General features: G+C 42.5%; 1 protein-coding gene across 2 annotated transcripts in view; it reads left to right on the forward strand.

Annotated features, from left to right (window-relative positions):
- STX8 (syntaxin 8) overlaps positions 1 to 25,015 on the forward strand; it is a 237,052-nt gene that overhangs the window by 137,425 nt on the left and 74,612 nt on the right. For both annotated transcript variants that reach the window (XM_090292517.1, XM_090292518.1), the window contains exon 7: positions 8,764 to 8,865. In XM_090292517.1, coding sequence (XP_090148643.1) covers positions 8,764 to 8,865 — 102 coding nt within the window. The remainder of the gene's footprint in view (positions 1 to 8,763; positions 8,866 to 25,015) is intronic.

A 25,015-nucleotide genomic window follows, 5' to 3' on the forward strand; every position in this document is an offset into this window, starting at 1 on the left:
CTGCCACATTCATTATGAGTACAAAAAAGACACCATACTTATTGAAAGTAAAGGCAGCGCACTTTCTGCCTTTATATAGAATTTATTGAGACTGTAATTGGGAGTGGAAAAAATATGGAATATAATTGGAGTCAGATATTTTGATACCATATAATATTTGTTACTGCTTTAGATCCTGTTAATTTTGCTCATACTTTACAATGTCTGTTTTTTCCATTCTATATTGGAAGGCATTTGATGTCTTAACACACGAGAGAAATATGGGCTCCTTTGGGAAACCAAATGCAAATACTTACCAGGAAGCCAAATATCAGTTTCTCTTTGGAGGCTGTACTGTCAGGAATTTGAAAGAGTCAGCTGTTGGTTTCTCAATCTGTGCTCTGAAACCTGTGTTTAATTTGCTCACAATAGACTCTGGTTGGGGAATTCCCACCTTAGAAGGCAGAGGGCTGCAGGTGGGGAGCTCCCCCAGCCTCCCTGCCCCGGGAAGTCACCTTCTGAGGTCACAGTAACTGACAAGGGGAGTAATTCCATCAAACCAACCAACAGTGGCAGTATAAACCTTTCGAAAACGGATCTGGCAGAGTGTTTCGAAGTCCATGCAGACATCATAATCACGGTTTGTTAACTTAAGGAAGTGATACAAAAGAAGGAAAATGATAATAGAGGAAAGAATTCATTGACTCATTATGTAGAAATAGAGAACCATTCTAAGTATTTCACAATGGGTTGTTTCTAATGAATGGTTATTTAATGAATGAATATTTTGTAACCATTAGAAATTATATCTGAAGGTGATGTAGCAACATGAATGAATACAAATGATATCATGTTAATGGGAAGCGGCTGATATATTACAATTATATAAAATATAGTTTATGTCAAATCTTAGAAGGGAACATATAGTGTGATTACTGAGGTATTTGGATAATATCTTACTTTTTCCCCCTCTTATAAACTTCAGTTAAATAACTTTCGTAACTTAAAAATTGTTGTTTAAAAAAAAACAAACAAACAGAAAACAACAAACTAGTAATCAGAAGAGGTTTAACAACCAAAATGAAAAACTTTGCATTTGGCCTAATATTAAAATATTAACACCTTCAGTGTTTACTACTGATTTTTGCTAAGCTAACCTGATACAAAAATTTTATTTATCTCTAAGTTATGAATAAACATTTTAAAAGAAATCTTTCTAGAAACCCAGTTAATATATAACAGCTAATATATATTTAGTGTCAGATAAGGAATATTTTGTACTTGACTTTTTTTTAAAGTATATTTTATCGATTATGCTGTCACAGTTGTCCCAATTTATTTTCCCTTTGCCCCCCTCCCCCCAGTACCTCCCTTCCTTCCAGCAATCTCTCCCAGCTTAGTTCATGTCCATGGGTCATACATGTCAGTTCTTTAGCTTCACCCTTTCCTATCTATTCTTAACATCCCCCCATCTATTTTGTTCCTATCAATTATTTGTCTTAATCCCTGCACCATTTCCCCATTTCTTCTCCTTCCCCCTCCCAGCTGATAACCCTTCAAATGATGCCCATTCCTATGATTTTGTTCCTGGTCTAGTTGCTTGCTTAGTTTTTTAATTTTAATTTTTTAATTGCTCTATTACAGTTGTCCCATTTTTCCGCCATTGCTCTCTCCTATCCCACCCACCCCCCACTTTTCCCACAGTCAGTCCCCACCCTGTTGTCCATGTCCGTGGGCCATTAGTTCCTTGATCAGCCCCTTCTCCTTCTTTCCTCCCTTCTTCCCCTCCCCCCGCCCCTCTGGTCACTGTCGGTCTGTCCCTTGTTTTCATGCCTCTGGTTCTATTTTGCTCATTTGTTTGTTTTGTTTTTTTTTTGTTTTTATTTTTTAGATTCAGTTGTTGATAGTTCTGAGTTTGTTGTCATTTAATGTTCATAGTTTTGATTGTTTTTTCTTAAATAAATTCCTTCAACAATTCACGTAATAATGGTTTAGTGACGATGAACTCCTTTAGATTTACCTTGTCTGAGAAGCACTTCATCTGCCCTTCCATTCTAAATAATCTTGGTTGTAGGTCCTTGCCTTTCATCACTTTGAATACTCCTTGCCAGTTCCTTCTTACCTGCAAAGTTTCTGTTGAGAAATCAGCTGATAGTCTTATAGGCAACCCTTTGTAGGTAACTCTCTGCTTTTCTCTTGCTGCTTTTAAGATTCTCTCTTTATCTTTAACCTTTGGTGTTTGAATTATGATGTGTCTTGGTGTGTGCCTCTTTGGGTCCAACTTGTTTGGTACTCTATGTGCTTCCTGGACTTGTATGTCTATTTCCTTTGCTAAATTAGAGAAGTTTTCTTTCACTATTTTTTTAAATAAGTTTTAAATTTCTTGGTCTTCCTCTTTTCCTTCTGGCATCCCTATGATTCGGATGTTGGTACGTTAAAAGTTGTCCCAGAGGTTCCTAAATCTCCCCTCATTTTTTTTTTTTATTCTTGTTTCTTTTTTCTGTTCTAGGTGAATATTTATTTCTTCCTTTTGTTCCAAATTATTGATTTGAATCCCAGCTTCCTTCCCTTCATTATTGGTTCCCTGTATATTTTTCTATATTTCACTTTGTGTAACAGTCACTACTCCTTTATTTTGTGGCTGTACTCAATCATTTCTCTGAGCATCCCAATCACTGTTTTAAACTCTGCATTTGATAGGCTGCCTATCTCCATTTTGTTTATTTTTTCTGGTTTTTTTTTTTTTTCTGTTCATTTGGGCCATATTTCTTTACCTCCTCAACTTAGCAGCCTCCCTGTGTTTGTTTCTGTGTATTGAGTAGAGTTGCTCTGACACCATGTACTAGGTGTCCTGTAGTGTCCAGTGGCACAACCTCCCCTATCACCCAAGCTGGGTGTGGGCTGAATACACCTTCCTCTCATAGTTGAGCCTTGGTTGCTGTTGGCAGATCAATGGGAGGTACTTACCCAGGCCAGTCAGCTGCAAGGACTGACTGTGGCCACTGACCACCAACCTCTGCCCTCCATGGAGGATCAACCATGTAGGGGCAGGGTGGTGGTGCTCTGACATGGTCTGTGGCTGTCCACTGGGTGCGCAGGTCCTGGGGTTTCCCAGGTGATGCAGGCCAACTTTAGCCCCCACCTATGTTCTGCCCGGGGCCACCCTCCCTGAGCTGTAAAGCAATCTGAGATGGCTGCTACTTGGGCTGGGCTTGGAGATTCCCAGGTGAAGCCAAGCTGTGAATGTAAGCTGGCTGCTGGTAGTGCTGGGCCTGGAGCTCACTGAGGCCAGCTGTTGCTTGTTTGATAGGATTTAGGAAGTTGTGAAGCAGGAGCTGAGACCAGCCATTCATATGGAAGAGGGGCTTGGAATGCCTGCAAGTTGGGTGGGGCAGAGTCTCTGGGGATCTCCAAGGTGGGTCAAACGGAGTTAGCCAGGTTGATGGAGTCTCAGCTATGGCACGAGTTTGCCAGCTCCATCTCAATGGATGTGGTTTCTGTAATTCTGTAGTTGTCTGACTTCCATTCAACTCGATTACTGATGGTTCTGGTTGATGTTTGTTATATATATTAGTTGTAATTTTAATGTGGTTGTGGGAAGAGGTGAGCCATGTCTGCTTATGCCACCATCTTGACTGGCTCTGTACTTGACTTCCTTATAATGACAGAGGCTTATTAAGCCTGAGTGTTATATCACACATTGCAGCATTAAAGCACGTCATGAAATTCTGCCCATAATTGTTTGCATGAGGACAATGTACCAAGCAACTGTAGAAAGCATAGGTGTTACTGTGGGATATCCCGATAGGACTTGAGGAGTGAATTATAAAAACAGCCACTTGTGTATATGCTACTAAAATAAACTCAATGTGAAGGACTTATAATAACTACTCAACCTTCAGCTCAGCCTTGAAACTGATTTTCTCATGAGTTTCCATGTTACCAGTCACTGGGAGTGTTGGGCAAAGGATTAACCAACCCACTGCCTGGGGTATCTTAAAAGGGAGGAAACAACAAAGTGACCCATGACTTCTTGCAGCTTTAAAATTTCGTCAGCACCATTTGCTTTGTCTTTCCAGCACCCATGTGTGTAGACCTGCCTGCCTGCCTTCTTTCCTCCCTTCCTGCCTGGAAAACCTTAGGAATATCATAATCTTGTAATTTTTAATTTGGGGGGACTTACATTTTTAATGGAGGTATAATTTGCACACGACCAAGTGCACAGGTCTTTAATGTTCAGTTCTATATGCTTTGACAACTGTATACGTTTGTGTGACTATTTAGAACATCTCCACCATCTGGGAAATTCCCTCATGTCCCTTTCCAGTCAATCCCTCCACTCCCCCAGAGGAAAATACTTTCTGATTTCTATCCAATAGATTAGGTTTATCTTTATACTTCATATAAAAGGAATCATCAAGTATATATTGATTTTCTTTTCTTTCTAGCCAACAAGATGCTTTTGAGGTTTATACAGTTGTGTTTATGAGTAGCTTTTTGTTTTTATTGTTGGATAGTATTCCACTGGACAGATATATCCCAATTTGCTTATTCATTCTCCTATTGAGGATATTGGGGTTGTTTCTGGTTTGGGGTTTTAGTGAATAAGACTGCTGTGATATTTTTGTACAGGTCTTTCTGGGTAATATGTTTTTATTTTTGTTTGGTAAATACTTAGGAGTGGAATTTCTGGGTCATAGGGTAGATGTATGGTTAACTTGATTAAATTTACAAGCGCTTATACAATTACCTTTGTGCCAAATCTCCCCAATAATTAGCATTGGGAGTCTTTAATTTTTTCATTCTGATGGGTGTGGCGTAGTGCTTGCTGTGGTTTAAATTTACATTTTTCTAATGACTAATGATGTTGAGCTCCTTTTCATGTGCACAATGGCCATTTGTATATCTCCTTTTACAAAACATCTGTTCAGATCTTTTGCTTATATTTAAATTAGGTTTGTTTGCTATTTTTATTGTTGATATGTAGGAGTTCTTTATGTATTCTAAATACAGATAGTTTATCAGATGTATGGCCTATAAATATTTACCAGTCTGTGGTTTGTTTATTAATTTTCTTAATGGTATCTTTGGATGAGCAGAAATTTTTTTTCATGAAGTCCAATTGACCAGTTTATTGGCCTTTTTAAAAAAATCGTATTTATTTATTTTTAGAGAGAAGGGAAGGGAAGGAGAAAAAAAGGGTGAGAAGTATGGATAGGTTGTCTCTCCTATGCTCCCCTACCAGGGCCTGAACCCACAACCCAGGCTGGCATGTGCCCTGACAGGGAATCCTGCTGGTGACTTTGACTTTGTGGGACGATGCACAACCTGTTGGTCAGGGTGACCAGTTTCTTGTCTTTTGTGGTTGGTCTTTTATGTTCTGTCTGAGAATTTTTGCCCACGCCACTTTATGAATATTTTCTATTATTTCTTCTAGAAGATTTATAATTCTAGGTTTTATAGTTAGTATGAACCATCTCAAGTTAATTTTTGTGTATGGTGGGAAGAAAGGGTCAATATTATTTTTATGTCCCCATACAGATATCCAGTTGTCCCAGCATCATTTGGAGAGAAGACATGTTTTTCCCTATTTGAGTGCTTTTGCTATTGACAACTTTATTGAGGATTAACAAAGTGCACGCACAGGCACACACACATACACACACACACACGGCTTGTCTCTGGGTTTGTTTTTTCTATTGATTGATCTATCTATATTTATTCCAATAGCACAGTATCCTGCTTATTACATATTTATAATAAATCTTGAATTTTGGTGATGTAATACCTCCACCTTTATTTTTTCTTTGTCAAGATTATTTTGGCAATTCTAAATCACTTGCATTCCATGTACATTTTAGAATTGGCTTTCCAATTTCATATTTAAACCCTGCTAGAATTTTGATTGGAATCATACTGAATCTATAGATCAGTTGAGGAGAATGAACAGATAACTTTAAAATATTGTGTCTTTTATAATCAGTTGGTACAGAACAGACAGGGGGAAGTTAAGAATAATATAGGAAAGGGTGAAGTCAAAGAACTTTTACGCACGACCCATGGACATGAACTAAGTGGGGGGGTGGGATTGCTAGAGGGGAGCAAAGGGAAAAAAATGGAACTACTGTAACAACATAATCAATAAAATATACTTAAAACAAAAACAAAAAAAAATTGTGTCTTTTAATTCATGAACATGGTATAGCTCTCCATTTATTTAGGTCTTTGATTTTTCCCACACTGTTTTATAGTTTTTAGCATAGGGGTCTTGCACATTTTTTGTTTGGTTTATTTCTAGATATTGATGTAGTTTTTGATGCTATTTTAAATGTTATTTTTTACTTTTATTTTTCAGTTGCTTGTCACTAGTATATAGAAATACATTGCTCTTTATAATTGATTTTGTATCTGCAGATTTTTCCTGTCTAGTCTGTTCCTCTGTATGTCCTTCTTGCCTTCTTTTGAGGGAGTCATATGCATTTTTAGTATTTACTTTTATTTCCTCTGTTGATTGTTTTTAAAGCAATAACTGTCAGCGGTGGTGGTGATAGCAGTACTGGGTATATGTTTTAGTTTTCTTTCTTTTCCTAAAAAATAAGTGCTTAGAGCTTTGTAATTCAATATAATAGGCGCTAGCCACATGTGTCTATTTAAATTTTAATGAAATGAAATATGAAAAAAAGTATGTCCTTGGCTATAGAATGGAGAATGGATTGAAAGGATTCCAGAGCAGAAACAGGCAGGTAAATCAGTAACAGAGTTGAGGAGAAATGGTAGGATTGAGAGGTAACTGGGACTGGAGAACCAGCTAGAGTGGCTAGAATGGAACGTGTGATGAAAGAGAAGGGGAAGGGAGAAGGCCAAGCAGCTCCCTGGGCTGGCAAGTGAATGGAGGTGCCGTCATTTGAGGGTTGTGAGCTTTGGGGGAGGAGGAAGAGTCTAGTTTTAGAGACCTTGGGAGTCCGCAGTTTATAGGAATTCCCAGGTAGAGATAAGTGGTAGGCAGCTGGCTCTATGGGTCAAGAATTTTGGAGAGCTATATAGTGCAGAACATTTTCATATTTTTAAGTTAAATATCGATGAACTAAAAGGTATATAAAATCACCAGGGTGGTATTATAGAGTAAAAATACACGGACCTCTTGGGGTCACCAACACTTCAGAGGAAGAGAGAACCTGAATGGAGCTTCTGGACAGGTGGAAGGAAAAGCGGGAGAGAGCATGTCAGTAAGTACAAGGGAAGAGAGTTAGGAATGGACAGTGAAAGGCTTTCCAGAAAGGTGTTCTGTAAATAATATTGGACAAACTTGGCTTAGATCCACTTTTTGAAGAAGCAGCAGAATGCATTGAAATTATTCAATTCTTTTATCTTTCAGGGTCCATTCTTCATTGCCTTTATCTTCTAGGACTTATTTTATATCCTTGGGTTAGAGAAATAGAGGTGAAGAAAAGTTAGTTTCTGTCATAGTCTTTCTGTAAAAAGAAAGACATGGCACACAAATAAATTCTGTAAGTAAAAAGAAGCTGCAGGAAGTGCTGTGGGAAGCTGGAGGGAAGAACGCCCTACTCTTCCCACCTTCTTCATGCTATTCTTTTTTGCTCAGATTGCCCTTTTCCTGCCTCTTCACCCCTTGGCCTTCAAAACTCAACTTGAACATTATTACAGAAACTTTCTTCAACTTGTTTGTTTTACTTAATTCTTAAGAAAAGTGGTGATGTGTATTGGCCAACATATCTCTAAAGCAATCACTAAAAAAGAGAGGAAGAGAGGGAAGAAAGAGAATCAAAATTGAAAAAAATATTTTCATCCTAAGAAATTCAACCAATAAATAAAATATAAGGAAGATCACCCAGGATCCCGCCACCTAGAAATAATCATTACTGACATTAGGTTAGCATCATCCCGTATATAGCCTTAGATGTTTATACATATAAAAGGATAGACATATTTTTATATATCTAGGATCATAGTATATATGTTATCTTAAATGTTACGTGCTTAATTTCACTTCTAAAAGATTAGTGTTAAAAATATATATAAACCACATAAAGGATGTTTTACAAGAAAGTAATTCCAAAAAAATTCATCTAAGGTTAACAAAACCATTACATAAAACGTGGAAGCTTTGGTGATTATATAAAGCTGTATGTTTTACTTCTTAACAATTTAATAAGGCTCTGCTGTGAATGATGAAGAAATTATCACCTTCAATTTCTTTTCAGCCCCTCCATGCTTCCTGGCTTTCTGTTATAATTACATCTTCACTGTCTAGCACTTATCTACCTTTCTGTAACCTAATCCATGGATCTGCTTATTCTCTGCTCAGTATTTAAACGGATTCCCTTCTCATCATCACCTCTCATGCCGTGGTCTCTGGCTTCTCCATTCTTAGTTGACTGGATTTCATTATCAAGAACTTTTCTTGAGAAGGAGCCCGTTGTCCCTGAAGTATTCTCTACTGTTTGTCTGTCACCATTATAACTTGAATGACAACTTGGCTGGCCATAAACTCATTCGGTCATGCTTTCTTTCCCCTGGACTTTTGACGTTTCTCCTGGCTCTTGGAATTGTGTTAAACCGTCCCCCCCCCCCACCTTTACCACTACTGTTTCCCCCCTTTTCTGAGTCAGAATGACAGTTTCCAAAGAACACACGTGAATTCTTTGCCTCTTCACTCACTGCCCTTGGGAGAATTGCTGCTGGGAAGGACCAGCACAGCTCTGATACTGGGACATGAACCAGGGTATTTTGGAGCATTAACCACACTCTTTGGTTCCCTTGCAGAGATCATTGATGACCTTGCCAACCTGGTGGAGAACACAGAGGAGAAACTTCGCACTGAGACCAGACGCGTGAACGTGGTGGACAGGAAGTCAGTATCTTGCGGTAAGAGCTTGTTAGGGTCTGCCTCTGCTGTCGCTGGCGGCTCACTCTGCTGGGAGTTTCCCACATTGTCTAGTGACCACAGGGGTTTGATTGCTCCTCTAAAGCAGGCAGTCTCATTTGATGAAGCACTGAAATTATGGAAAGGCAACCTAATGTTAAAATGAAATGAATTGCTATGAGTTCAGGGGAAGGACAATGCATCAATTTTGTAAAATGTAAAAGAAGATGCCTTTCTGTATGTTCCTAGAGAATAATGGTTTGGGATGCAGGCTGCTGGTGGTAGATCCTGGGTTTGAACGGCAGTCTTGGTCACGGTGTGCCTTGTTTTAATTCAGTCTCAAGCTGGATTATTGACGAAAGAACCCAAGAGCAGTGAAGAGCCCAGGCTCTGAAGCTCGAGTGAGTTCAGATCCTTTATCTAGTGATGCTATCTTCAGCAATCACTTTATTTTAAAATGCCTTGTAAGTAAAATGGGGATTCACATGCCAAGCTGAGGATCACATGGAGTGATTTAAATGCAGGTTCCCAGGCCCTCCCTAGAGGGTCTGATTGAGTAGAGCTAGGATGGAGTTCAAGAGTGTTCATTATTTGACAAGTGCGCCGCGCAGTTCTGATGCAGGGGCTTGCTATTCTGCAGAAGTTCTGATGCAGGTTTTTGTGAGGTTTAAATCCCATACTGCCCCCGTACAGCGCCTTGCCCTAACACAAGTGATCATACGTGGGGACAGTCATAGTAATCACGGTGATTGTTATTTGGTGCTTCATCTCACAAAGGAGGACCAAGTTTATAAAGCTAATACTTTTATTGTAAATAGAAATACAAAACAATAAAAAATCAGCATTTTGAGCACATGGTTTGCCTCCCTTGTAGCCTTTTCAGTATGAAAAATGTAATGAATCCCTCTGATCTGTCTGGTTGCAGAACAAAGGCCACTGTGCAGGGGTCCTCTGGGACGTACACATTCAGAAGCATCGCCTTCCTTGCCCCTTCCTGGTTCAGTAGACATCTAGGGCCTCAGGGTGAGAGACAGCCAGGCAGATAGGGACTGCGGAACCTCAGAGGAGGTGAAACTCTGATGGGCCTTCCTGCTCCCCTTTTATCACCCGCTCTGCTCCCCTACCCCAGTCCTCATCCATCAGGTACCAGCCCGTTCTGCGCTTCCATTTCTGGAGGCACATGCTTCCTTCTTCCCACTAGGAGCAAAGCCTCCTTGATTTTGCCTTAACCAATCTTCACATGACTTCTGTCCACAGGGTCTTTGTTCTTCGCACTTGATTCTGAAACTTTGGAGACAGAGAGGTGTGGGTTCACTACCACCTCCCTCTCTTACTATCTTTGATTTTTGTATCAACTTTATCTTGCTGAGCCTAGTTTCCTCAGCTACAAAAAAAGAGTGATGGCCTGGTTATCAAAATTAAATTGTATAGAATATGTCAAGTGTCTAATGCTGCCCCTCTTCCCTGAATTTCCGTATTTACGTGGAGAGGCCCCGTAGCACAGTGGTTGGTGGGCTCCAGAGCCTGCACTCACACCCCAGCCTCAGCACCTGCCAGCTGTCTGACCTCAGGAAGCCCAGACTCCCCAGCCTCGGGCTTCTCACCTCTGAAATGGGAATGAGAGTGCTGTCTAAGGAGCAAGTGCATTAATATAGATAAAGATATAGTTGTAGATGATACTGGCGTAGATGCAGATATGTAGATATATAGCACTTGGCACAGAGATAAGCAGGGAGCAAGTATCAGCTATTATCCTTTTATGTCCAAGGTAGGAAAGTTCTTCCCAATTCAGTGATAACTTTCCTGGGGTCTTTTTTATGTGCTAAGCAATCATGTTGCTGCTATTGTGGAATGAACATATTCATAGGCATGTCAGTAAGTTTTGGGGTTTGCAATGTAGTGGCCTCCAGCATATGCCATTCACAAAGTCACAGCGAAGAATGTCACTAATACTGTTGCCAGTTTTTTATTTAATGGTCTAGTGTTGGTTTTTTATAGCCAGAAGTTTTCATAAAACCTTCTGCACTGAACTCAGTTTTATTTTTTTTTAATAGAAGAAATTTAGAGACTCCCAAAATTTCTGAAATGCATATTTTTAAAAACTTGGTATCTTAAAATATATTAACTGTAAGTTTATCTCATGCCTCACTTACATTTAGTTTTATGTTATATAGTAGTTATATAATAGGTATACATTATATTTGATCCACATTATCTATAACGAAATTATATGTAGTGACTCAGAAGAGAGGAGTGAACAGTACAACAGTGTCAGGTACCGAAAGAAGGAATTTCTTTATTCTTCCAATGGAAATACTGGAGAGAGATTTGTTTCTCTCATGCCTTCAATTTGTTCCTAATATTCACTTAGCAGTTCCATTAATATTGTAGATCAATACCCAAATGATAATCCTTGTACTGTAATGATACCTGACACCTCTAAAGGAAAATGCATCGCATTTGTATTCTTAAAGGGAACTGTGTGTTTGTTGACAAGCTGTGCTCATTTTCCCACACCGCTGAAGGTTGCACCTGTGGCCTCCAAAGCCCTAGGGAGGTCAGACCTATACTGATGACACCCAGCAGTTACCTTCTAAGACTTTCATTGATCAGTCTTAAGCCTTTGAACACAAGGCATACTGTAGAATTTGCTGAGTAGGTCTAGCAGCCCTATGCAAACATAGCCAGATCTTCTATTTTTAAAATGTGTTTTATTGTGGTAAAATAAACATGCCATAAAATTCACCAGTGTAACTGCCTTTTAGTGCTCAGCTCAGTGACACCAAGCACAGGTACGTTGTTGTGCCACCGCCGCCACCACCCGTGGCCAGAACTTTTCATCATCCAGACTGAAGCTCGGGCCCCATTAAATACTAACCCGCATCCCCCTCTCCCAGCCCCTACCAGTTACCTTTGTGCTTTCTGTCTCTCCTCGAGGAACCTCAGATAAGTGGAATCATACAGTATTCATCCTTTTGTGTCTGGCTCATTCCACTTAGCATAATGCCTTCAATATACCCCTGTGATATAGCATGTGCCATAAGTCCCTCCCCTTTCTAAGCTGAATAACGTTCCATTGAATGTATATACTACGTTTGGTTGGTCCGTTTCTCTGTCAGTAGACTCCTAGGTTGTTTCCATGTTTTGACTATTGCGAATCTTTACCCTACGAACACGAGTATACAAGTATTGGTTCAAGTGCCTGAATTTCTGTGTATATACCCAAAAGAGGAGTTGCTGTATCAAATGGTATTTCATTATTTTTGAGGAACCACCATACTAACCTGACCTTTTATTTTGCTTTCAGCCTCTAAACTCTTCAGTACTTTCTAGTAGTTTCTTTTTCTTTTTCTTTTTTTAAATCTGATAGAGCCCTTCTTTAGGTGTAAGTCAGAGACTTCCACAGCCTGAAGGGGGCAGGCAAACGGCAAAAGTTAAGGCTCTGGTCCCACTCTGAATGGTAAATATAGTAGAAGATGAGGATGATGATGATGATGATGATGATGATGATGATGATGATTAAACTGAGGCCCCAAAGAACACCTCAGGATAAAGGTGAACTAGCCTTTGAGAATTGTGGAGAAGGCAGCCTTGGCACTGAACACAATAGGAGGAGAAAAAGAAAGGAATACTACATTTCCTGACAGGTTGTGGTCATAAAAAGGCCCTCAGGAGGTTTGCACCCTGGGAATCTGTACTCAGGGTTGGCCAGGAAACCTCATACCCTGAATTACAGCTCCAGGTACCTGGCAAAAACAATGGAATGCCTCTCTGGAGAAACGCATATTTATACTAGGTCTCTAGGATTCATCCCAAAATGAATTTTTCCGGGCAATGACCAGCACATACCCAAAGATAACCTAGGATGCGTGGAAACAGAACAACATGAGCCAGGACCAGCAACAGACCCCAGAAACCAACCTGCACAGACTTGTAGTGTTAGAATTGTCAAACATGGATTATAAAATCAATTATGCTTATTACATTTCAAGGAAGAAATGACATACTTGAATGTATTGTCAGAGAATAGGTGACTAAGAAGAATAACAGAAAATTTGAAAAGGGACCAGGCAGAACTTCTGGAAATTAAAAAAATAACTGAAATTCAGAATTCAATGGACATATTTGATACCAGCAAAAGAGAGACTCAACCAGAGAGGCAGATCAGCAAAAAAATAAACCACGTTCCCTTTCCATAAGTGCCGGCATGTACAAGAGGATAGCCAAATGCCATGGAAGTTACATGATGATCTGAATAAGAAAGGCATCTCGGGGGCAGGGGCTGGGTCCAGGAGACTCAAGACAGAGCTGTTCCCAGTGCAAGCCCAGATTGATTATTTCTTATGTAAACACATACGCATACATACAGGGAACTGCAGGCAAGGTATGTTTTAACTATTTGGGGGGTGGGACTTCAGCAGCTCGCTCCTGCTCCTGTGTAAGGCAGTCCCTGCTCACTGCACGCTCTGTTGCTGTTGAACTGAGAACCCTCGATCTAGCTGAGGGTGGCGGCCGGGGCATCGTTTTACTTAAAGGAGTGCAAAAACAGGCTGGGAACCCAGAAATAGTCTTTGTCTCCATGTCTTCATCCTATCTTCCTTGCTGATCTGATCTATCAGTCATAGATGCTTTCTCAGTGAGGAAATTTCTAGTTATAAGCCCAGACCAGATTGCAAGGGGGCCACACAGAAGGGCCTGGTGATGAATTTGTTTGTTCAGTTGTTAACAAAGGATTCAAGCACCTCTTTGTGAACCTTTCACTCGGAGCCTGGGCTTTAATTTTTTTACTGAGATCTTTGCGTGGTTTTTACTCCCTTTTCTTCACCAACCCCTACCTCAATTATAGCACCAAGTAGAAAACAATATTATCTTTTCCCAGCTTCTAAATGAAAACTAGATCGATATTTTCTGTTGGTACCTAGATGTATTTTTAGATCTGTTACTTGTATTAAGGATATCTCTGTAAAAGCAGGATCTTTGCGATTGCAGTTTAAATATTCAGTGTGCCTCGTTCTCATTAGAATTCAAAATAGAGCCTCGTCTGAGTCTGAGGGACGGGCCAATTGTGAAAGGCCAGACTAAGAATTCTGAATGACTGGGGCTGAGGGACACTGTGGCTTCTCAGCGTATTGACTATTATGTAATGTTTTCCAAGCACATTTATTGTGATTTCAGCAAGGTTTCAGTGCTGTGGCTAGAAATCAGCCCTACTAACATTTACATGGACACATCCTCAGCTGGGACCCGTTGGATTTGCCTTCTGCTCCTGAGAATGGTTAAGGGGAGCACAGGCCTGCATGGGCGTGGAGCCACGCAGACGGGGGCCACCTCCGGGGCTCTGCCACTTAAAGTCAGGTTGAGCTGCTCACCCTAAGTCTCAGCTTCCTTCTCTATAAAATAAGGGTGATGATTACTAGTACCCATGGCGATTCTGCAAAATAATGAGAATAAGTTGGGTGGCATAGTGACTGGCTCTAGAGAGTCCTTAATCAAGGCCAGTTCTGGTCAAACGTAAGTTTAAATTGGTTGCCAAGAGCTAGCTGCTCAATCCATGAGACTCCGGCTGTGTTTGAAGCTGGCGGGCGGGGCCTTTGAGAAGGTGACACCGTTGTGCGGGGACGTGCTGGAGCCGTGGGATGATCGGAAATGGAGTTGATTTTTGAAAATAAACTGAAAGTTAGAGCTTTGTAGCTGAAGCCCACTACCCATCAGGACACTAGCCAATGCCACTCTGGGGCGCACGCGGCAGGGCGGGGGCGCTGGCTGGGCGCGCTCTTCCTGGTATGAGCGCTTCGGAGCCCGGTGCCTGCCGCACAGGCGAGGGACGGGGCGCTGCACAAAGCGGCCCGGTTTATTGAGCTGACCTTAGAGACAGTGGAGTCTCTCACGGGATTCTCTTTAAAACCCTTCCACACACACAAGCAACCTGAAGCAAAAGAATAACCACGCAGGTTCTTTTATTTATCGTGCCGTTTATCCAGAATGTTCTTCTTGGCTATTGTTTCCTTACTTTCCCTCTTTCTTTTGTTGACATAATCTAGTTAAATGCCTCAGCATGTGGTGTCTGTATGTCCTCACGCCATCGTGCATTCAGTCTCTGTGGAGAAACGCCCGGACTCTGCTAACGCCTATCTGCCTTCACAGCGTTTGTGCTCGGGCTCGGTGCTCCCTTGCCCACTCATTCATCCTCCTCTTCGGGCAGGGGTCATCAGTGCATTAGGCGCCGGCTGAGGTACTGGAGCTGAAAGGTACTCAGGGCACAGTCCCTGCCCTCGGGGAACTTAAAGCTGTGGGAGGGTCACACTCCTGAGTCATTAATATGTAGCGCTGGAGGAAAAAGGCCTGAGTCAGCCTGGGGTCTTCCAGAGGTTTCCAGGAGGACGCAACACTGAGCAGAGGTCTGAAGAATGAGTAGGAAAAGCTTCTTCTGGTAAAGCACAAAAGCCAAATAAGCAGGATCTGTGATCCCGTTTAAGAGAGGGAGGGAGGGAGGGACCCACGAAGGAAGGCGGGAAGGGGGAAGGCAGCGGATCCAGTACCAGCCGCACAGACGTTGTCAGAGCAGGAAGGTGGTGCAGAAGAGCGGATCTGATTAACACTGGTTCCTTCCCAGTGGGGGCAGAGGGGAGGCTTGGAGCTGTGTCTTAAGAATTTTTTAATTAATTAACATTTTAAAGAAAATATATTTCTGTTCAATATTCTGGTACTTCCAGTCATTTTTTTTTTTCCTACAAATAGTGTTTTTGTAAGAGTAAAATAATACTATATTTTAAACCCTTCTATTTGTAACATTTTATTATAAACGTGTTTTCCTTTTAGTACTATTAATACAGCTGTTCCGTCAAGTGGCTATCCTATCATTTACATAAATACTCCTGTTTGGGGTATTTTAGATTATTTCCACATTTTGCTATATAATAATGTTGTATTACACACATAAAGCTTTTTTCCCATATTTAGGATTTTTTTCTATCAGGCAGGATGTCAATTAAGGGTGCTTCCAGGGCCAGATCAGAGACTGACTCTGGCTGTCTTGTAAAAATGGGTCCTGATTAGAAGGTTGCTTGAGGTTCAGAGAAGTGACAGGCTGCTAGAGGGCCAGGGCTCAGCACCGCCGTCCCTGGGCAGGGAGAGCGGGGTGCGGATGCTGAAGCCAGAGCTGCTCACTGACCACCTCCGCTCCCCCCCAGTCAGAGGAGGAGGAGGAGTGCCAGAGCAGCCAGGCCTGGGTGCCGGGGATGCAGGGGTTGTGCAGAGGAAGACGATGGCTGTGTTGGCATCCCTCAAAATGGAAATGAGGGCTAAATCTGAACAGCCAGGGGAAAAAACAAAACAAATAAAACATGGTGCCCACTGCAGATAGACTTCCCAAGTCGATTTATTTAGACCCAGGATATGAGCAGTGATAAACCCTTTGAAATGTATTACCAAATTACTTTCTAATAATGTATTAGAAACCATCCCCCACCTACACTTGTTAGTGACAGGTTCTTGCTAAAATGAAGTGCCTCTCTTCACTCTCGTTCCCCTTGAGTGACCCCTAGTCTCCGAAGTTGTTCTGTTAGAAGTGGCTCTTCTTCCTTGATTTCTGTGACATAGCATTACTCCAAGATTTTTCCTACCACTCCGGTGGCTCACTCACTCCTTCCCTCCCTTTGTTCTGCTGTTTGTTGGATGGCACGCCAGGTGCCGAGGAGCAGACACAGGGAGGACCTGGCACCTGGCACTCAGCCTCGCAGGAACGTGGCAGACACAGCCCCACCAGAAAGGCTCCGCTAGCTGTACACAGGGCACCATGGAAGCCACAGGAGCTCATTGTAGAAGGTGGAAAAGAAATGGAACAAAGGCAGGCGGGAGAAAATAGCGTTTCAGGTGATAGGAAACGCAGAGTTGAAGGAGGCACCAAGGCAGGCAACAGTACCAGGTTTCTCGAACAACAAATAGGACTGGCTGGCTGGGATCAAGGGCGCCTGCTGGAGAGGCGGAGGAAACGAAGCCTGGCAGGGGGGGTGGCTCCAGGTCTCGGGAGCCTCTGGTGCTCATTCAGTCTCCCTTTGTCTCTTCGATTGTTTCGAGTTTTTTTCCTTTTCTGTTTAGGAAAGTACTTGAACTCAGTCCTCTGCTCTTTTTTTCTGGACACTTTTTCTTTACGCTACTTCATGGGCAACTAACGGTTCTGCCTCTCAGATCTGAATGTCACCTGACTCTTAAGGTCTGTGTCTTCATCTGCTTCCCATCACTTTCTCTGGACTATCCCCAGCACCCTCTCCGTCTGTACACGTTCTTTGTAGACCCATTATCCTTATCTCAGAATAAGCTTCCTCCCGCATGCGTCCTATATTTTCTGGCTCAAACCTTCCTTCATTGCTTCAAATGCTTCGTGAATGCAGCGGGCCACTGTGGTTTCCTCCAGTGGCAAACGAGAGAATAAACAGCAGATTTCTCCCTGTGGAGGTGCAAGCCTAGAATTGCCAGATCATCTGTTTGTTTACTTTTTTCAGAGAAGCCTGAAATCTGGATCTTTAAGTGAAACCTCCCAATATTTTAATGTTGACAATAAATTAACATTTAAAAAACCCCATGTGGGCCCAATAACACATGTCGCAATGTGCTATTTTGGGACCTGTTTCTTTCCCATCTCTGTAGTTAGCCCCTAGGCTGTTTGAGGCTAAGTCTAAAATATGTCTCTTCCCTCTTCATCACTTTCTGTTCTTTCCACTCTTTTTCTGGCTCTTGTCACTTTTATGTAGCCATTAAAAATCATAATGAAAAGTCTCTTTATTGGGACAGGAGAATGTGCATGATTGTAACCTTGATCATATTTATATAAATAGGCTCCCATCTTATGGATTTGGTGTCTTGATGCAGCAAATGTCTACCCGGCCATCGGGATTACAAAGATAACTAAGATGAGTCCCTTTATTAGGTGCTCTTATTTTTTCTAATGCCTTTTTCAATTGATTTTAGACTGTCCTCCCACCCCAGACATATCCACTACATTTAGAAAAGATACCTTTTCTCCATCTTGAAGATAATAGGTACGAGGTAGTAAAACTGTATAGCGTAAAACTCAAGAGACTGCTTCGGAAATCCGACTGTTGCGGCACTCCGATGAGTGTACTGGAATTGCTCAAATTCACTTCAGGAGCTAAAATGTACAACTTGTAGGCTCTCCCTCTCTCAGCACCTTAAATGCCACCTCCCCCCTGGGCCCTGGCATTGCTCGTGAAGTTTGTATAATGTGCACCTGTGAAGTGTTTGTGGTTAAATATATTTTATTTGTGACCACATCACTGTGGTCAGCTTTGATTCCAAGTTCCTACTGTGGAAAAGCTGGTTTTTCTTCTAATAGTATTTATTTAGGGAGCAGTAATAGGAGCAGTAGGTTCGAATGTTGATGCTTCAGCTTAATCCAGGCAAAACGAAGCTTTTGAGAAGCACAAAATTGGAAAACCTTTATGTAATAGAAGGTGATTGATAGGGGCTGACAGCCTCAGAGCTGTCACCACGGCCACCTCAGGGGGCTCCGCTCCTGTAATCTGTTATGAGGTGGTGACTTTTGCTATCATCAGGGGGTCAGAAATGATCACAAAGTAGAACTATTTTTTTTATTATTGTTTTTGCTTGGCGTGGTTTGGAAAAATAAAGTGTGATTTCCAAGAGTGGCTTATGTTGTTACGGAATAATCGTCACGCTGTATGGGCCTCGGTTGATGCTGCTGCTGATGTATGTTTGTGCATGTTTTCTAGTAATGTTTGTTTACCAATGAATCATCTGCGTTCACCCGGCCCTATGCGATCAGCAGGTGCTGGCTGTGTTTAGAAAGGCCATCGGTAGGCCTGAGACAGAGTGTGCTTTGTGTACTCCAAGTAAATGCTACCCCTGTTATTTGTCTACTACTTATGGGCGAAGAGGGCCCCACCACTGCTCAAGGTATTGTGCCAACCCAACCTAATCCTTCAGTAGGTCATCATTACACTCAGTGCTTCTCATTCATTTATTGATTTTCTTTTACATGTGTAAATTGAAATGAAATGAAGAATTGGATTCTGCTGTGACTGTAATTACCCAAGCTGGATAAGCCTGGAAGGGAAGTCACTTGATGTCTTTTTACATGTAAAATCAATGGCTTAGACACACACACACACACACGCCAGTAAATAATATCTAGGTCAGACCTTTGTCAGTCTCTTTCTGTCACAAGGGTAGCCAGCACCAGGTGAGATACTTGCAGAGGTAAATCACACCTAAGCAGACTTTTAGCTTAAATGTTATGTACTGCTGTGTTGGTTGAGAATTTTTTTAACAAACATACAAGTATATAATTTTTCTCATCAGAACAAAACAAGAAAGATAAAGAGGGAACTGTTTTAATAAAAGGTATGAGAAAGTTTGGTGGTATGTATTCTGATAGAGGGACAGGGTTATTGAGAATAGCTCTTCAGTCCTATGTTCAAGAGTAGTTGGTGCATAGAGGTTCCTTATGCTTTTCTCTCAAGTTGGTTTTATAGCTCTGGGGCTATTTTTAGTTACATTTTAAAAAGTAAGCTGGTAGGCATTTTTTATTTGGAGGGAAAGTTTCCTAAAATTTAAGTTTTGGTAGAGATTTTCATTCCTCTCCCCCCCCCCCTTTAACAATTATAACTAGAAAATGTATTAAATGAACGTGTAGCTGATTTTAGGGTTATTAAACTCTTAACTATTCACAAGTTGATTGTCTTCTGTGTGTATTATCAAAACAAAAATATAAGCATCAGATTGCCTCCTGACTTTCTGGTGCTTGCCATTCCATTTAAGGAGTTCCTCCAGCCCCAGAGAATGAGATTGCTGTACTTTACCACTAGCTATGATACCCAACAATGCCTACAAGAAACAATAACCATTGATAAATGCAGTTAAATACTGTCAACCCATCTCCCGGGTTTCAGCTCAGCCAGGGAAGCGTCTTCAGTCTTCAATGGAAATGGAAAAGACTCTCCCAGAGCCAGAAGGGAGCTGGCCTATACAGACAGGAGTCCCTGCCCCTGGTGCCTGGTTGGACCCCAAATCCTCACAGTTTGGTCCAAAAGACACCTCTCTGATTGGTTAGAACAGAGCCGCTCTGGTTGGTCAGAGCTGGGCAGCTCCAGTTGGACAGGGAAAGCCTCAGTCTCATTGGTTGAAATAGGATTCCAGGAACATTTTTTCTTTTTTTAAGATTTCATTGATTTTTAGAGAGAGGGTAAGGGAAGAAGAAAGAAGGAGAGAACATGATATGAGAGAGAGATATCCATCCGTTGTCTCTCGCATGCACCCCAACTGGGGACCGAACCCACAACCCAGGCGTGTGCCCTGACCAGGAATCAAACCAGCAACTTTTACTTTGTGGGGCAACATCCAACCAACTGAGCCACGCTGGTCAGGGCATCGACTCCTTCCCAAGGGCTGGCTGAGACGGCGGGCAGGTCAGTGCAGGCTTCTCCCTGAGGTGTGGTTTGCAGGAGAGGGCCCTGTGCAGAAACAACCGCTAGGCTCTTGTTTTGTGTTCATTTGAGCCCCGTTAGCCGCCAGGAGCCCTCCTTAGTACGTGTCTTCTTCCTCAGGGTTCACACAGAAACGAGCAACATTAAAGGAGTTATAACAGTTTTAGAAATTACAGCAATATTACTACCCGGCAGCTGCCACGTCTGCGTCTCTGCAAAGCCTCTGTCCGCCGCTGTCGTCCCGTGCGTCCGTGACTGTCCCCTCCTGCCGCGGCTGCCCAGGCCGCACGCTGCCCGCTGGCCCGTGTGAGCGCGCCCATGGCGCAGCAGGGCTTCCGGCCCGGAGAGCTGGCCCTGGTGCCTTCTTTGCGGGCCTAACCACGCGGATGCCCACGTCCAGCTGCGCGGGTTGGAACGAAGCAGGAGGGGTTGGGTAGTTTAGGGGAGTTTGTGGTATTCAGAAAACAGAGAATTATCCTTTCCCAACCCCTTTGGAAATGCAGTATTATGAGTCCTGATATTAACTTTTAAAAAACTTGACCATAGGCGTTGTTGCATGAATTAGTTTTTATCAGCTCTAGGGATCCTCAGTCACTGGTGACCTGGTATTTATTTTTGACTCACTCTTCCTTTGTACTTCAGAGCCAGGCAGTAATGTCAATTTTCCGTCATTGAACCAGTGTTCAGTTCCTTAGAATAATTGATTTGGGGCTCATTTTACATCCCGGTGGAGTTTTCTCTGTCCATGAATGTGAACACTGAGATCAATTTCTCCGGATTAGCGGCACGGTGACCTTTGTACTGGGCCGGGGACCCGCAGGCCATGACGCCGGCCTCCTCCCGGGCAGCCCCGCAGGTCCCGTCGCCTCCCACGCACCTCGGCTCGGAGCTGAGGGCGCGCCGGGTGCGCATCTCAGTGGCCCCAGCGGAGCACGTGTCCCGACGGACCCCACGCGTCCTTCCTCACCCGCTTAGCGCCTCTAACAGCCCTTCTCCCTTTCGGACCTTCAGCAGTAATTCCTTTCAAAATGACTCTTGGGTTTCTGAAAAGTCTTATTTAAAAAAAAATTTCTTGCAGAAATAGATCCAAGCTTTTTCATCATCGTGCTGCCATTTGGTATAACCTCCTACCTGTAACTACACAGAGAACTGGAAAGAAGACTGAAAATGCTCACTTTAAAAAAAGGAAGCGTTATGGTGGTGGTGGTAGCACCGCACTGTGACCATACTTAATGCCACTGAGCTGCACGCTTAAAACATGGTTAAGGAGGTGGGTTTTATGTTTTGTGTATTTTAGCACAATAACACTTTTTTTCTAATTAAAAACTGAATAAATACCTGTGCTCTCCATAAGATTATGGCAGAGTTAGGATAATATAATTTCCAAAATTCCTTGGCATTTTTAAAGTAATCTGCTGTACTGGTCCACACAACCACTTTTTACATGATATGATAACAGAATCTTAATATCTGTTGGATATGCCTAAATAAAATAGAAATAGGAACAAAAAATGGCTTCACAAACTAGAGGACATTTTAAAAATAGGTATAAGTGAATGAAGCATTATTGTTACTGTATCTTATTCTTGCCATTTCTATTAATATTAGTAAAGCATGGTTACCTGATCAATGATACACTGTATTCATACAGCTAAAATATTGGCAACTTATTTTTGAAACATGGAAGGAAAGTTTTCTGCCTAGAATGTTTGATTTGCAGAGTTGTCTCTTTTCCCATTATCATTCCTCTGAGGTTATACTTCTTATATAATTTTAGTAACATCTTTTGTTGTTTTTAGGCAACAGACATCTTACTATGACAGTGAATTTGCTTTCTGTTTCCTGTTCTTAAGAAAGGTTAAACTTCCTGTCTTTCAAAAAAATGGCTGTTCTTTGTGATCCACTTTTACATCTCTTTTGTCTTTTTTCAATTCTGCTTCTCTTTCTTAAAAAAAAAAAAAAATGTGTTCTGGAACTGCTTCCTGTGGGTTTTCTCTGTCCATAAGTATTTCTTAAGCTTTGGCTTATATTTTTGGCGGCATATGATTGCTCCAATCAATTCAACAGTTATAATGTGATTAAGAAGTACCTTCATTGCCAGTTGCATAAATACATTCTAGACCGCAAACAACTTTTTCAGGAAAGAAACCCTTTTAGTCTGTAAGTGCTAAATGAACCTATTTCTAACCACTCTGCAGAGTGGAGAGGGACTGTGATTGTGATCTCATTTTATCTGTAAAGGGGGGAGGGGTAAAGGAAAACCCCCTGGAAGGGGCTTCTCTTTGTCCAGTGACTGTTCTAACCCTTACCAGGCAGAGCAGAATATAACCTGCCTTTGGCAAATTAGAAGATTTTGCTATTTACAGACATATGTAGGGTCTTTGGAAAAAAGACACAAAATAACTACTAATTATATACCAATGGTAACCCTCACAATGACCCCAGAGGTTTTATTATCTATGTTTTTCCCTCCCAAGTGGCATACACACTGTGCTTGTCTGCCCTGCTCATTTCCATTCAGCCCAGTCACGTGTCTCTGGCATCGCTGAATACCCGGAAAGCTGTTCAGTTTGTAGGTGACGAACGATAATAAGGAGCCCTCTGGAGAAAGTCCCTACAGGATTTGAGGTGCTCTGTTCAACCTTCTTCCAGGGCTGGTGTGTTTATTTTGAGGCTAGTAACTCCCTCAGACAGGCATATCTCTTTTCTTCCATATTCATGTTGAAAGGCAGATCCACGATCCTTCACTTCAGTGAGAGGATACTGTACACAACCCTAAATTGGCTTCTCTGAGCAAACAGCCCTGTGGCACTAGCTGCCCCAGAGGCGTCACTTTCATGGGCTCCGGACTCTGACATCAGCCCATTGCGTGGAACCTTAACACACCGCCCTAAAGTTGCACCTCTGGCTCTGGGTGCTGGGCTCTCCCTGCGCCCCTGTGCTCTCCCTCTCGCCTCTTTTCCACCTTCTCCCTTTCTAGTCTTGTCTTTTCTTCTTTCCCTTCTCTGTTTTCTCGTAGTTCCAGGCTTTGTCTCTCCAGTGCTCTTCTCTGTCCATCATCTCTGTAAGCATCTTCCTTAAGAGCCTGTCTCTGCAGCCACATCCCATCCCCTCGGCCAGCTTGCATACAGCCTTGCCACGCCCTGGCTTGTGTTGTCTGTCCCAGCCCATCACTCTCTCCCTTAGTGTGTCACAGTGCGTGGAGCCATCGGGAAGTGTGTCACAGAAGATAACAGAATGCAGGAAGAGCCCAAGAAGTGCATTTTAAAAGTGTTACTGCATGATAGCTCTATAATATACTTTGGTACTTGCTTCTAAACATCTTTTGTATCTGCTTTCTTGCCATTTTCATTTTTCATTTCAAGGTGTGCTGAAGACAGTGACTTAGCACCTGAGCGAGGAGGCGTGGCAGCATTTTGCAAAATTGAAGACTGAAGTAGCCTTCTCCCCACTGGGTTTCCTCTTCCTCATTGAAAGGCAGGGTTGGTTGGTTGGTTTGGTGTTTTGGTCATTTCAGCAGTTATGCAGACCATTTTTGTGCCAGTCAGACTTTATGGAAAAGGGTCTGGCATGCATTTAGTTACTTAATTTGGAGAGTGGTAGATACCATCTTTAATTTAGCACTTCATGTTAGGGTAAATTCGCCAGCTCCTAGAGGTGTATGACTTTATCGATAAATCACTTAAAGTCAGATTATACTTTTTCAATCATAGCCATAGATGAAGCACTGTACCTTTAATGCCTTGTGGTAATAAGGACTTGTAGAGGTTCTTTTTTTTTTTTTTAAGTTTTTGTCCTCAGGGAGGCCCTATTTGTCAGGGGCCAGTCGGAGAAAGAGTAACCTACCCAGGGGAGACTTAATGCAGAGACCTTGTTACAGTACTGTTGTGGGAAGGACAGAGAGAATAAAAGGGGAGAGCAGAGCAGTCCAGAAAGGAGCAACGGTGAAGCCGCTGCCACCCACAGGCCCGGGGGGAGCAAGGCGCGAAGTGGTGCCGCAGAGCCCGGCGCGCACTCACGGCGCCCTCCCAGGACTGCGTCTCAGCCACACTGGACCCACCTGCGAGGGGCTCCCAGAGCACTGCTGGCACCACGAGGAGGCAGCCACCCACAGACCAGATGAGGGCCCACCTTGCCGGTCCTGGGGCTGCCGAAGAGGGGCTGCTGAGGCTGCATCTGGGACCATGGCAGAAACGCACTTACAGGGGCACCGTGGGAAGCAGGTGAGGAGAGGAAGAATATCTTCATCCCTCTTTGTGCATCCTGAACCCCTACCAGCACCTTGTAATACAGAACATAACAGGGCCTGGGGAAAGTGGTGTGCAGATGCCATGCTGTTTCCACGGGGGCCGTGACATGCTCTGTCTATTTTACCAAAAATCATCGCGCTGTCTTTCCAGCCCTGATGTTTCTTTCCAAACTGTTAGGTTTTGCAGGGACCTGTTGAATTGGAAGAGGTTTACATGTGTGTTCTAAAGAACTTTTTAGTTAGAGCCATTCTTAAAGTCATGCCAGGCAACATGAATTTCAGAAAACTCCCAAATATATAGATTGTCATTAACAGAAGAAAGTGTTGTGGTCGCATTGAGTTACTGAAGGGAATGATGCCATTTCTGCTGCTTGGCAAATGGACCTACCAGCTACACATTAAATAATTATAGATATGAACAAATGTATGGTAGTTGACCTT

This window comes from Furipterus horrens, unplaced genomic scaffold, assembly GCF_987537825.1.
Source record: "Furipterus horrens unplaced genomic scaffold, mFurHor1.1.pri manual_scaffold_11, whole genome shotgun sequence".
Classification (NCBI taxonomy): domain Eukaryota; kingdom Metazoa; phylum Chordata; class Mammalia; order Chiroptera; family Furipteridae; genus Furipterus; species Furipterus horrens.